The sequence below is a fragment of the Petromyzon marinus genome, chromosome 54 (assembly GCF_048934315.1).
Source record: "Petromyzon marinus isolate PM22_M1 ecotype Great Lakes invasive population chromosome 54, UKy_Petmar_22M1.pri1.0, whole genome shotgun sequence".
Lineage (NCBI taxonomy): Eukaryota > Metazoa > Chordata > Hyperoartia > Petromyzontiformes > Petromyzontidae > Petromyzon > Petromyzon marinus.
The window spans coordinates 9424908-9437124 of record NC_133720.1 but is presented as its reverse complement, the minus strand read 5'-3'; the positions used below and the strand labels follow the sequence as shown (position 1 = coordinate 9437124).

Below are 12217 nucleotides of genomic sequence, written 5' to 3'. Positions count from 1 at the left end.
CACCACCATCACATCACCACCACCATCACATCACCACCACCATCACATCACCACCACCATCACATCACCACCACCATCACCACCACCATCACCACCACCATCACCACCACCATCACCACCACCATCACCACCACCATCACCACCACCATCACCACCACCACCATAATTTCCTCATTCCCCGTTCTCCACTTGTCACCGTTTCATTGCCGCGGGCGCTCCACGTGTCCCGAGTCATCCCCCGTGCCCACCCCCCGTGCCCACCCCCCCCAGGTGCTGTACAAAGTCTTCGACTCGTTCGTGGCCCTGGGAGGGGAGAACATTGAAGGAGTCGACTACATCAAGGGCATCGGTGAGACGCAGCCTCGCTCCTCGCCCACTCCGGGTTCGATCCCTGACCCAGGCTCCTGTGGACTGACCTATAATGCTATTAAAATATAATACATAATCGGTAACCAAATGGGAGTGGGGGGGGGGGTGAAACGGTTACCGGTTCACAGATTCAAACACCAAAATGTGTGGAGCATTAAACTCGGCAAGTCTAACCCGTGCCGTGGCTGAGAAAGGAAGGCAGCTGCCCCAGCGGAAGAGTAGACCAAAGTACTGTGCCCTCTGCAGGGTTAATGCAACACCATTTTAGGAGCTTCTTGGCTCACAGGGTACTCCGAAACAAACTGAACGAGGGTGGCCTTCAGTTGAGGCTGCGTCTCTACCCCCTAGACGAGCCGGCGAGGATGACGACAACGCTGCCGATGATGATGATGATGATGCTGTTGCTGATTCTATTAATGATGACGCTGATGATGATGATGATGACGTTGCTGCTGATGTTGCTGACGACGATGTTGCCGATTTTGTGGTCGTGTCCCGGCAGCGTCGTTCTTCGTGGTGAGTCTGGGCGGCACGGCAGTCGGGGTGATCTTCGCCTTCATCATCGCCTTCGTCACGAGGTTCACCAAGCACGTGAAGATGATCGAGCCGGGCTTCGTCTTCCTGCTCTCCTACCTCGCCTACCTCACCGCTGAGATGTTCACCCTGTCCGCCATCCTCGCGTGAGGCTCTTCCCCCCCCCCTCTCCCTCGCGCTCCCCCTCGTGTGTGTGTGGGGGGGTCCTGTGTGTCTCTCCGTCTGTGTGTGCCTATCTGCTTTTGTCTTGGTATCTGTGTCTCTCGCCCTGTCTATCTCTCACTGTGTCTATGCGTCCGTGTGTCTCTCTGTCTCCGTGTGTGTCTGTGTGCATCTCCGTGTGTCCTCTGTGTGTCTCTCACTACATCTGCGTGCGTCTCAGGATCACGTTCTGCGGCATCTGCTGCCGCACCTACGTGGACGCGAACATCAGCAGCAAGTCCCAGACGGTGATCAAGTACACCATGAAGATGTTGGCGAGCGCCGCCGAGACCATCATCTTCATCTTCCTCGGCATCTCGGCCGTGGACACCGAGAAGTGGACCTGGAACACCGCCTTCATCCTGCCCACGCTCATCTTCGTGTCCGTCTACAGGATAATCGGTGCGTCTGTTTGTCTGTCTGTCTGTGTGTGCGTGTGTCTTGTGTTCGTGTCCATCTACAGGGGTCATAGGTGTGTGTGTGTGTGTGTCTGGTAGGGAGCGGTGGTGCAGTGGTTAGCACACTGCGCTACAAACCCGGCCACCCAAGTTCGGTTCCCGTTCACGGCCAACCACCAGTGATGATTATCTGAACCGGTCCTGGGCCTCCCCTAGGTCGACTCGGCGTCAAAATGAGTACCTGGCGCGGTGTGTTTTTTTTTTAGCGAATGCTGTTTCACGCGACTCCCCCACGGCCAAATCACCAGCAGATACATTTACAAAAAAATACATGCAGAGAGAGATAAATGTTCTTTTGAGAGGACGTCAGCCCCCCTGACGTAGTCACAGAGCCACTTTTCCAGCCTCCTCCTCCTCCTCTTCCAGCACATGCAGAGCAACAACAACAACCACAACAACCACAACACAGTCCGCCCGGCACGCCCTGATGGACCCCGCAGCCGGACACGATGGTGTGCCACCACGGCCTCTCCTGGCTCTCACCACATTCACACGCTGGTGGCCGGGCTGTCGCGCAGTAGCACGACTCCACACCCTTGTTCGGAAGCGGTGGCACGCTCCGTCTGGTCACACCGGAAGTGGTGGCACGCTCCCCCCTGGTCACACCGGAAGTGGTGGCACGCTCCCCCCTGGTCACACCGGAAGTGGTGGCACGCTCCGTCTGGTCACACCGGAAGTGGTGGCACGCTCCGTCTGGTCACACCGGAAGTGGTGGCACACTCCCCCTGGTCACACCGGAAGTGGTGGCACGCTCCCCCCTGGTCACACCGGAAGTGGTGGCACGCTCTGTCTGGTCACACCGGAAGTGGTGGCACGCTCCGTCTGGTCACACCGGAAGTGGTGGCACGCTCCGTCTGGTCACACCGGAAGTGGTGGCACGCTCCCCGTGGTCACACTCCCCGTGGTCACACCGGTATTGGTTCAACCGCACCCATTGGCGCCTTTTTGGGAGGTCGAAGCCAGGCGGGCGGGGTGGTGGCATGGCGGGATGGCGGGGTGGCGGGTCGCTTGCGAGGTCCTCGTTTCGCGGCTCTCCATTCGTGGCTGCAGGCAGTGCGGCGTGCCCCACGTGCGCCGCTCTCCGGGCCGTGGTGTTTCCCGCTCTGGGTGTCGGGTGTGGTGCTGGCCACCCAACCCCTCGTGTAGCGTGCCGACCTTCACTCGCCCCCCACTCGCCCTTATCAGCTGACGAGGAGTTCCCTGCTGCTCTGATGATGATGGTGATGGGGCCTCTTATCACGAACCGGGAAACTCCGTGATGGGTTGAGTGGGCTGAGTGGGTGAGAGGTGAGGACGGGGGTGAGATTCCCCCCTCCCTCCCACCTCAGGGGTCAAAGTCACTCGAAGTCACCCGGCGCTTCGGGCAGGGAGATAACGACTCGCCAGAGAGATAACCTCGCAGTGAGATGTCTCGTGCTGTGACTCACTCTCTCGCTCCTTCACTCACTCTCTCGCTTCTTCACTCACTCACTCACTCTCTCGCTCCTTCACTCACTCACTCATTCTCTCCTTCACTCATTCACTCACTCTCTCCTTCACTCATTCTCTCGCTCCTTCACTCACTCTCCCGCTCCTTCACTCATTCACTAACTCTCTCCTTCACTCACTCTCTCGCTCCTTCACTCACTCACTCACTCACTCTCTCGCTCCTTCACTCACTCATTCTCTCCTTCACTCATTCACTCACTCTCTCCTTCACTCATTCTCTCGCTCCTTCACTCACTCTCCCGCTCCTTCACTCATTCACTAACTCTCTCCTTCACTCATTCACTCACTCTCTCGCTCCTTCACTCACTCACTCACTCTCTCGCTCCTTCACTCACTCACTCACTCACTCATTCTCTCCTTCACTCATTCACTCACTTTCCTTTACTCACTCTCTCGCTCCTTCATTCATTCACTCTCTCTCGCTCCTTCGCTCACTCACTCTCTCGCTCCACTCACTCACTCACTCTCTCGCTCCTTTACTTACTCTCTCGCTCCTTCACTCATTCACTCACTCTCTCGCTCCTTCACTCACTCACTCTCTCGCTCCTTCACTCACTCACCCTCTCACTCCTTCACTCACTCTCTCGCTCCTTCACGCACTCTCTCCTTCACTCGCTCACTCTCTCACTCCTTCACTCGCTCACTCTCTCTCTCTCTCCTTCACTCGCTTACTCTCTCTCTCCTTCACTCACTCGCTCTCTCGCTATCTCCTTCACTCGCTCACTCACTCTCTCCTTCACTCGCTCACTCTCTCCTTCACTCGCTCACTCTCTCGCTCTCTCCTTCCCTCACTCACTCTCTCCTTCACTCACTCACTCTCTCGCTCCTTCACTCACTCACTCTCTCGCTCCTTCACTCACTCACTCGCTCCTTCACTCACTCTCTCCTTCACTCATTCACTCACTCTCTCCACTCTCTCGCTCCTTCACTCATTCACTCACTCACTCTCTCGCTAGCTCACATGCTCACTCAATTTCTCGCTTGCTCACTCACTCAGTCTCTCGCTAATTCAGAATCTGAATCAGAATCCTTATGTCACACTGTAGGAGGAATCCGATGAGCTATGAAGCTCTTTAACTCACAGATGTCACCAAGTCGCTCAAACTCTCGCTCGCTCATTAAATCCACCCTCTCGGTAACTCTCTCGTGCATTCACTCAATCGTTCATTTCCTCACTCGCTCACCCTGTCGCACGCTCACTGACACCAGCTCCCACTCGTCTCTGTGCGTGCGCGAGGGATCGGCCGTGCTGATGGAGAGAGGGAGAAGCTAGCGGCTCGCCACTTGTGCCAGTTGAGCCTCCCAGAAATGTGGTATCGTCTCCCCCTCTCTCTTTCCTACTCTCCTCTCTCTTTCTCTCTTCCTCCTCTCTCTCTGAGCGCGCTCGGAGGAGGCTGTGTACGGGTGAAGCTCCCGAGCTCTCACCTGGAACAATAGGGGCCTGGTTTTTCCACCTTCCAGGCCGAGCCCGAGAGAGGATACGGTAAAAAGAAAGTTAAACATCGTGAATTCCCTCGTTGGATTCATTCCCCATTCAAATTCTGAAATTTGGTCTTTTATTTTGCTCACTGAACCCTTCGAGATAATCCATCGCAATCGGCTCGTGGGCTGCACGGACGATGGCAACGACAACGACAATAATGACAACAACAACAACGACAACAACAACGACAGCAGCAACAGCAGCAGCAGCGACGACGACTGAAGCAGGCGCAGGTGTGCTGCCGCCGCCCGCCATCTTGGCGCAGCACGCCCGTCTGGAAAGCCGCCTGGAGAGCCTCACGAGGAGGAACGCCGTCGCCGTCTTCCCGCCGCAGGAGACCGCCGCCGAGGCCGTCGCCGCCGCCGCGGTGGCCGCGAGCGTCGGCCACCGGAACGTCGTCGCGGCCCGGCGGCAGAACGGCGGCGTCACGGTGCACGTGGCGGAGGAGGCGATGGCGGCGCGCCTGGTGGAGACGGGGCTCGCCGTGGGCGGGCTCCACCTGCGGTGCGCCCCGCTCGCCGCGCCCGCCGTCCGCGTGGCGCTCTCGGGCGCGCCGCCTGTTCTGAGAAACGCCGACCTCCTGCGGGACCTCCGGCGGTTTGGAACGGCGGCGTCGAGGATCGCGCCGCTGCCTCTGCGGTCGAGGGACCCCAGGTTGGGGCACGTCCTGTCGTTCCGGCGACATGTCTTTATGGTCCTGGAGAGCGGCGACGCGGACTTGGACGTTACCTTTAAATACACGCTGGAGGGCCATGTGTATACGGTGTATGCATCCACAGCTGGGATGCGGTGTTACGGGTGTGGAGGTAACGGCCACGCCCGGAGAGACTGCCCGAACAGCGCGAGCGGGTCTGCCGCGCCTGCCGCACCGCCCGCAACGGTGCAGGCAGAGCAGCGGCAAAAAACAGCAGCCGCAGCAACAACAACAACAACGGCAGCAGCGGCAGCAGCAGCAGCAGCAGCGGCAGCAGCAGAGGAGCTTCGTCATCTCAGCAGCGCCGATGCTCGAGGACGAGCAAGGCGGTTTCATCCGTGTTCAGCCGAGGAAACGGAGGGCCAGGAGCGACCCGGCGGCAGCGGGACGCGTCGCGGCCCCCGCGAAGCGGACGGCGGTCGCCGGCGACGACAGCGAGCCGGAGGACCGCGGCGACGGGGAGCGACGACGAGCCCGAGCCGCGGGACGGGAGGGGCGACGACGGCGAACTCCACCCGCCGGACGACGCCGCGGTGGCAGAGCGACCGTCGGAGCCAGACCCGGCCTTGGCCGCCCCAGAATCGCAGACCACCACCACCGCCACTTTCACCGACGCTGCCGCGCCTAATGGCGCCGTGACGCCTGACGGTGCCGTGATGCCTGATGGTGCCGTGGGGCTCGCGAATGCCGAGCAGCCCGCCTCCTCATCTGGCGAGGCAATGGCTGCCGGACCTGCGGAGGAATTCCACCCCAAGCCTGTGGAGACCCCGGCTCGGGGTGGCCCGATAGAAGAGGCGGCCGCCAAGCCCCACGAGAACATGCAAGGCGACTATAACAACAATAACAACGACAACGACGACGGGCAGTTAGCGTCCTACGTTGTTGACAACACAAGCGAAACGAGCCTCCCGCAAGTCCGGGGGGTGAAAGAGTACGACCCGTGGGACATCCTTGGCCACATAAAAGAAAACTTCAGGTGGCGTGGGGTCAGCGTCGGAGAGACATTCCCCGACGCGCTAGGCTTCGTGCAGACCACGCAACGGATTTGTAAAGAGCCGCACAGGTACGCCTTCAGCCGGCAGGAGGCCGGCAGGCTGGAGGCTCTAGCACGCAAGGTAAAGAAGAAGCACTTCTCCCAGCCAAAGGGCCCCCCGGGGGCCACCGCCAACATCACCACCTAGCGTCATGGCTTCGGGCATTAATAATGGCAAGGTGCGCGATGACGCGCGCGGACTCGAAACGGGTTCCTTTGCACAGGCGATCACCTGAGCTGGCGGTAGATCTTGAGTCACCCGCTCGGCGTGAGATCACCTGTGCTGGCGGTAGACCTTGAGTCACCTGAGCTGGCGGTAGACCTTGTCACCTGAGCTGGCGGTAGACCTTGAGTCAACTGAGCTGGCGGTAGACCTTGAGTCGCTCGCGCAGCGTGAGACCACCTGAGCTGGCGGTAGATCTTGAGCAGCCTGTTCAGCGTGAGACCACTTGAGCTGGCGGTAGACCTTGAGTCGCCTGTTCAGCGTGAGACCACCTGAGCTGGCGGTAGACCTTGAGTCGCCTGTTCAGCGTGAGACCACCTGAGCTGGCGGTAGATCTTGAGCAGCCTGTTCAGCGTGAGACCACCTGAGCTGGCGGTAGATCTTGAGTCGCCTGTTCAGCGTGAGACCACCTGAGCTGGCGGTAGATCTTGAGCAGCCTGTTCAGCGTGAGACCACCTGAGCTGGCGGTAGATCTTGAGTCGCCTGCTCAGCGCGAGACCACCTGAGCTGGCGGTAGACCTTGAGTCACCTGCTTCAGCATGAGACCACCTGAGCTGACGGTAGATCTTGAGTCGCCTGCTCAGCGCGAGACCACCTGAGCTGGCGGTAGACCTTGAGTCACCTGCTTCAGCATGAGACCACCTGAGCTGGCGGTAGATCTTGAGTCGCCTGCGCAGCGTGAGACCACCTGAGCTGGCGGTGGCCGCGCCAAGAGGCGCGCTGTGCGATCCTTACTCTGCAGCATGCGACACGCGTGTAGGTACAGCGGTGACGCTGACTGCGCGCGCGGAGACGCGCGTGGACCGGGGTTCACGCGAGCGCTGTTGAGCGCGGACCCCGAAGCGGTTTTTTATCTCGCACGTGTGCACTCACCTGTGCTGGCAAGGGGACTCGCCCCCCCCCCCCCTGTGCAGCGCGTGTGTCGCGTTCTGGACCCGGGGTTTTTTCCCCACTTCTTTTGTCGTCAAGCGGTTTTGTACTTACCTGCATTGGTGGCGATCAGCTGTGTCGGTTGGCTGTGCGCGCGATGACGCGCGCAGACCTCGAAGCGGTTTTTTCGCACGTGTGTACTTACCTGTGCTGGCAGGGGACTCGCCACCCCCCCCCCCCCACCCCCTGGCGCAGCGCACGTGTCGCGTCCTAGATCTGGGTTTTTTCCACTTGTTTCGTTGTGAAGCGGGTTTTGTATGCTTACCTGTAGGGATGGTGATCAGTTGTGTCATTTGACTGCGCGCACGATGACGCGCTAGCCCTGATTTTGTCTTTGGTGTTTCACGCACGACCCAGCACTCAAATCGCCCCGGCACATTTTTGCGGCCGAGGTAATCAAGGTTGTTTAAAAGTCAAAAGTCTCTCTCTCGTCCTCCATCTCTCTCTCTCTCTCTCCTGCCCTCTCCCCTCCTCTCTCTCCCCTCCTCTCTCTCCCCTCCTCTCTCTTCTCTCCTGCTCTGCCCCTCCTTGTCTCCTCCCCTCTCTCCCTCTCTCGTCTCCTCCCTCCCCTCCCGTGCCCCCGTCCCGGCGGGCGGTGCCCAGGCGTGGTCATCCAGACGTGGATCCTCAACTGGTTCCGCGTGGTGCCGCTGAGCCCCATCGACCAGGCCGTGATGTCCTACGGAGGCCTGCGCGGCGCCGTCGCCTTCGCGCTCGTCGCGCTGCTCGACGAGGAGCTGGTGCCCGAGAAGCGCCTCTTTGTGAGCACCACCATCATCGTCGTCTTCTTCACCGTCATCTTCCAGGTGCGCGGTGGTGGTGGTGACGGTGATTGTGGATAATTGTGTTGGTTGATGTTGAGATCGATGGAAATGGTGGTGAGGGTGAACGGTGATAATGATGATGATGTTTTTAGTGAATGTGGTGGTGATGATGTTAATGATGATGGTGTGTGATGGTGATTATGGTGATTGTGGTTTTGATGTCGATGATGTTGACTGGTTGTGGTGGTGATGATGGTGTGTGGTGGTGGTGATGGTGGTGATGGTGTGTGATGGTGTGTGGTGGTGGTGATGGTGTGTGATGGTGTGTGATGGTGGTGAAGGTGGTGGTGATGGTGGTGATGGTGTGTGATGGTGGTGATGGTGTGTGATGGTGTGTGATGGTGTGTGGTGGTGCAGGGTCTCACCATCAAGCCGCTAGTGAATTGGCTCCGCGTGAAACGCAGCGAGCACCGGGAGCCCAAACTCAGCGAGGAGATGCTCGACCGGGTGAGGGAGAGGGACACCCTCCTCCTCCTCCTTGCACCCTCCTCCTCCTCCTCTTCCTCCTCCTCCTTGCACCCTCCTCCTCCCCCCCTGTTGTGGCCGCCCCGTGGTGTGTGTGTGTATTGTCGTGGTGTGTGTGTTGTGTCGTGGTGTGTGTGTTGTGGTGTGTGTGTTGTGTCGTGGTGTTGTGTGTGTGTCGTGGTGTGGTGTTGTGTGTCGTGGTGTGGTGTTGTGTGTGTGTCGTGGTGTGTGTGTTGTGTCGTGGTGTGTGTGTGTGTGTCGTGGTGTGTATTGTGTGTAGTGGTGTGTGTTGTGTTGTGTGTTGTGTCGTGGTGTGTGTTGTGTCGTGGTGTGTGTTGTGTTGTGTCGTGGTGTGTGTTGTGTTGTGTGTTGTGTCGTGGTGTGTGTTGTGTTGTGTGTCGTGGTGTGTGTGTTGTGTGTCGTGGTGTGTGTGTGTTGTGTCGTGGTGTGTGTGTGTTGTGTCGTGGTGTGTGTGTGTTGTGTCGTGGTGTGTGTGTGTTGTGTCGTGGTGTGTATGTTGTGTCGTGGTGTGTATGTTGTGTAGTGGTGTGTATGTTGTGTAGTGGTGTGTATGTTGTGTAGTGGTGTGTGTGTGTATGTTGTGTAGTGGTGTGTGTGTATGTTGTGTAGTGGTGTGTGTGTGTATGTTGTGTAGTGGTGTGTGTGTATGTTGTGTAGTGGTGTGTGTGTGTATGTTGTGTAGTGGTGTGTGTGTGTATGTTGTGTAGTGGTGTGTGTGTGTATGTTGTGTAGTGGTGTGTGTGTGTCGTGTGTAGTGGTGTGTGTGTCGTGGTGTGTGTTTAGTGGCGTGTGTGTTGTGTCGTCGTGGTGGTGTGTATGTAGTGGCGTGTGTGTTGTGTCGTCGTGGTGGTGTGTGTGTTGTATGTGTTATGTGTAGTGGTGTGTGTAGTGGTGTGTGTAGTGGTGTGTGCGTGTGTGTGTGTGTCGTGGTGTGTGTCGTGGTGTGTGTGTTGTGTCGTCGTGGTGGTGTGTGTGTTGTGTGTGTTATGTGTCGTGGTGTGGCGGCTCCCGCGATGTCCCCGTGTGGTGTGGCCACAAAGAGCTGAGTGGTGTCCCGTGGTGTGGCCCGCACGTTGATGTTCACCCCTGTGGTGTGGTCTGACCCGTGGTGTCTCTGCGTATTGTGAGGGTGACCCGGTGTCCCCTTGTGTTGTGGCTGACCTTGTGGTGTGGTCGCCCCCTCGCCCCCTCGCCCCCAGGCGTTCGACCACATCCTCTCTGCCGTAGAGGACATCTCTGGCGAGTACGGCCACCACTACGTCAGACACAAGTACGGAAACCCCCCCACCCCTCCCCCTCACCCCTCTCCCTCACCCCTCTCCCTCACCCCCACGCCTCACCCCTCACCCCCACCCCTCTCCCTCACCCCTCACCCCTCTCCCTCACCCCTCACCCTCACCCCTCTCCCTCACCCCTCACCCCTCTCGATTCTGTCTCAATCTCTCGTCTCCATGATCTCCCTCCCTCGCCTCTCTAAGCTCTCAACTCTCCCTTATCTACATCCTCAACGCTCCACTTACCTCTCGTCTCCCCCCGCCCCCCGCCCCCCAGATGGGAGTACTTTGACTTCAAGTACCTGAACCCCATCCTGATGCGCAAGTCGGCACGGCGCAACCGCTGCCTGCTGTGGGACGTCTACCACAGCCTCAACGTGCAGGACGCCATCAACTTCGTGAGCCAGGTGCCTCCCTCGCCCCCCCAGCCCCCCCTAGCCCCCCATAGCCCCCCCTAACCCCCCTCGCCCCCCCCTAGCCCCCCCTAGCCCCCCCTAGCTCCCCCTAGCCCCCCCTAGCCCCCCCTCGCCCCCTAGCCCCCCTAGCCCCCCAGCCCCCTCGCTCTCGCCCCCTAGCCCCCCCTCGCCCCCGCCAGGCCCCCTCTCGCCCCCCCTCGCCCCCGCCAGGCCCCAGCGGTCACTTGGCCCACGGGCCCGAGGGCGCACGAATCCATGGACTGTGAGTGTGTGTGTACGTGTGTGTGTGTGTACGTGTGTGTGTACGTGTGTGTGTGTACGTGTGTGTACGTGTGTGTGTGTACGTGTGTGTGTGCGTACGTACGAGCGTAGTAGGTGTGCGTACGTACGAGCGGTGTGTGTGTGTGTGCGTACGTACGAGTGTGTGTGCGTGCGTGCGTACGAGTGTGTGTGTGTGCGTGCGTGCGTACGAGTGTGTGTGTGTGTGTGCGTGTGTGCGTGCGTACGAGCGTGTGCGTGCGTGTGTGTACGTGTGTGCGTGCGTACGAGTGTGTGTGTGTGTGTGTGCGTGCGTACGAGTGTGTGTGTGTGTGTGCGTACGTACGAGTGTGTGTATTAGGTTTGTGGTGAGCGGCAGTGCAGTGGTTGGAGCACAGTGCCACAGACCCAGCGACCCCCGGGTTCGATTCCCGCTCACGGCCAACACCCAGTGACGATTATCTGAATCGGTCCTGGGGGCTCCTCTAGGTCGACTCGGCCTCAAACGAGTACCTGGTGCGGTGTGAACATCGCCACTGGGGAGACAAAGGCGGCCGGGCGTGGTCGCTGGCCACCCTCCCCGTCGTGTGCCACAGTGCCGACCTTCAGAGGTGCCGCTGTTGCTCGCTGACATCACTCCCCCCCCTCCCCGCCAGGGGGAGCGCAGCGGCTCGCTGGCGTTCATCCACTCGGCCAGCCCCGAGCACGTCACCTCCAGTATCGACTTCGTGGGCCTGCGGCGCGCCTCCGAGGTGTCCATCGCCAACATGTAGTGAGTAGACCACCAGCACCGCCTCCACCATGGCCAGCCACACCACCTACCACCTCTACCATGGTTCAGCCACACCACCTACCCATCTCCACCATGGTTCAGCCACACCACCACACCACACCATCACCACCATGGTCAGCCACACCATCACCACCACCACCACGGCTCAGACACTCCATTACCACCACCACTACAACCACCATGGAACAGCCACACCACCACCACCACGTGGACGGTGACACCACCACCACCACCACCACGTGGATGGTCACACCACCACCACCACGTGGACGGTGTGACACCACCACCACCACCACGTGGACGGTCACACCACCACCACCACCACCACGTGGATGGTGTGACACCACCACCACCACCACCACGTGGACGGTCACACCACCACCACCACCACGTGGACGGTCACACCACCACCACGTGGACGGTGACACCACCACCACCACCACTACGTGGACGGTCACACCACCACCACCACTACGTGGACGGTGACACCACCACCACCACCACGTGGACGGTCACACCACCACCACCACCACGTGGACGGTCACACCACCACCACCACCACGTGGACGGTGACACCACCACCACCACGTGGACGGTCACACCACCACCACCACCACCACGTGGACGGTCACACCACCACCACCACCACCACGTGGACGGTCACACCACCACCACCACCACGTGGACGGTCACACCACCACCACGTGGACGGTCACACCACCACCACCACCACGTGGACGGTGACACCACCAC

General features: G+C 59.7%; 1 protein-coding gene across 9 annotated transcripts in view; it reads left to right on the top strand.

The window, feature by feature from the left end:
- LOC116954070 (sodium/hydrogen exchanger 3-like) overlaps positions 1–12217 on the top strand; it is a 70862-nt gene that overhangs the window by 36939 nt on the left and 21706 nt on the right. For all 9 annotated transcript variants that reach the window (XR_012929621.1, XR_012929623.1, XR_012929627.1 and 6 more), the window contains exons 4-11: positions 271–349; positions 872–1049; positions 1286–1506; positions 8017–8219; positions 8595–8684; positions 9923–9993; positions 10275–10404; positions 11328–11443. Coding sequence is in view for 1 of the 9 variants with exons in the window: in XM_076052163.1 (XP_075908278.1) it covers positions 271–349; positions 872–1049; positions 1286–1506; positions 8017–8219; positions 8595–8684; positions 9923–9993; positions 10275–10404; positions 11328–11443 (1088 nt within the window). In the remaining 8 variants the exon portion in view is untranslated. The remainder of the gene's footprint in view (positions 1–270; positions 350–871; positions 1050–1285; positions 1507–8016; positions 8220–8594; positions 8685–9922; positions 9994–10274; positions 10405–11327; positions 11444–12217) is intronic.